We start from the raw sequence: 1,911 nt of genomic DNA on the forward strand, positions 1-1,911 counted from the left end.
GTGCGGCGGCGGAGCTCGGCTTCTGGGCGCGCGCGTGGGTTTGGGGGCGGGGGGGGGGGGGGGGGCTGCTTTGGGGGGGGGGTTAAAGCCTTTCGCTGCCCTGCTGTACTGTCTTGGGGCCACCCCTGTGCAGCGTCGGAGCGGAGCGTCCTTGAGGCTAGTAAGTATGCGTTGAGACACATGAGAGAGGCGATCTCGCCGGCAAAAAAATGAAAAGTCGCGGAATTATTTTTCAAAGTGTTAGTGCCAGTGCGCGCCAGTCCCGTGCCTACTCGAGTAAGCAAATAAAAATTCTTTCGCCCAACAGCGCTTCTCGTGGACGGCGGCGCGACGTGCGCGTCACCAGCAGAGAGTTCACCCTGCTGCGCGCAGTTCAGTGTTCACCCGCAGTTCCTGCTCCTCCGTCCCTCCTGCGTGACATGCTCTTCGACACCACATACCGCACATTCACCTACGACGCCGCTGTAGTGTGCTCACAGCTGTGCCGTCGATCGCTCTCCAATGCTGGGCCACGCGGCAGGAGGTTGATGGTTGTATCAAGCCTCTCCACAGCCACATCTCCTGAAGCGTTTTGGATTGCAATGCAACTGAGGACAACTTCTCCGCAAAGAGAGCAAAAAGGCAATGTAAGCCCATGTCGTACTCGTCCCGCAACTGCTCTTAGGCACATTCTGTGCCGAGCCCGAGGCAAGGATGGGCGCGGACCACACCTTGATTGAAAAGCTTATCTGGTGCCAGTTGTTCACAAAATCCCCTCCTAAACCCTGATATTACTCCATCTAGCTGTTACGTACAAAAGCGTATTGTCAGATATCTAGCAGTTTCACCGCCGGTCCGATATCTGGCGTCGTCGGAGGGGTTGGGGGTCGTGCACCGCCGAGATTGCGAACTCAGCACTCGTTGCCGGCGGCCTCAACTCGCATTTTTGCGTTCAATCTGGCGCGGGCCCTCGCGATGCTGGCCATAGCGATCCTCTCCCTCGCGCACGCGGCACCGACACCGGCGAGCGGCTCGCTTACGGCATTGGCGAGCGGCTCGCTTACGGCAGCGCTCTCAGAGAGCCTGATCGAGCTCCACAGCGCGCATCACCGCCATCACTCGCCACCGCCGCCGCACCACAAGCACTCGCCTCCGCCGCCGTCCCACAAGGCCCACCACCTGCCACCGTCTCCGACGCCTCCTTCGCCCACGCCTCCTTCGCCTCCGTCGGCATCGCCGCCGTCGCCGCCGTCGCCGTCGCCGCCGTCGCCAGGCGAGTGGGGCCCCTGGTGGGATCCTGCTCCGGACCCGGAGCCCGAGCCGGCGTCGGGCGAGGCTTCGGAAGAGACGACGGCTGAGACGGCGGCGGTTGAGAGTGAGCCAATCGCCCTGCAGCAAGCGCCTCGCCCAGCCTCGCACTCCCTGCCAAGTCTGAGTCTCCTGATCGCGGGCGTCGTTCTGATCGGCATAGTTGTTGTGGCTCCGGCATCATTCGCGCTAGGGCTGCTCGCCATCGACCGGCGGGAGCGCCGTGGACACCGCGCGCTGGTCCAGGCGGCGGCGAGGGAGGAAGCAGTCTACGTCGCAATCTAGCTCGGCCCCGCCTTTCGTCCCTCCAGCATGACGTCGCGTACCATGTCACTGCGAGTGTGGCAGGAGAGGAGAGAGGACCACGGGGGCGAGATAGCACGCGTGGGGCAGTCTCTCGCTCTGTGGTGTCCGTCTCTCGCTCTCTCTGACCTTTGAGGTGTCGGCCCTCTTCCGGCTTTTATTTTCTGGAAAACGGCGTAGGCGGAGCGGCGGGCCCTTCGTTACAGAGACAACAAAGACATTTCACCCCTCGGGGTTGTTGCAGACAGAAAAACAAATTTGGCGCGCGTGCGCGCAAGGTCTGCTAGTTTTTCTGAAAACGGCGCTCGGAGCTTGGGGGTA

General features: G+C 62.2%; 1 protein-coding gene across 1 annotated transcript; it reads left to right on the plus strand.

The window, feature by feature from the left end:
* Window positions 1-942: 942 nt before the first annotated feature.
* On the plus strand, window positions 943-1,757 carry EMIHUDRAFT_365542 (hypothetical protein). The gene has a single exon (XM_005782664.1). It carries the CDS (start codon window positions 955-957, stop codon window positions 1,570-1,572), a length of 618 nt encoding a protein of 205 aa, XP_005782721.1. The 5' UTR covers window positions 943-954; the 3' UTR covers window positions 1,573-1,757.
* Window positions 1,758-1,911: the final 154 nt, after the last annotated feature.

This window comes from Emiliania huxleyi (genome assembly GCF_000372725.1).
Source record: "Emiliania huxleyi CCMP1516 chromosome Unknown EMIHUscaffold_188, whole genome shotgun sequence".
NCBI lineage: Eukaryota > Haptophyta > Isochrysidales > Noelaerhabdaceae > Emiliania > Emiliania huxleyi.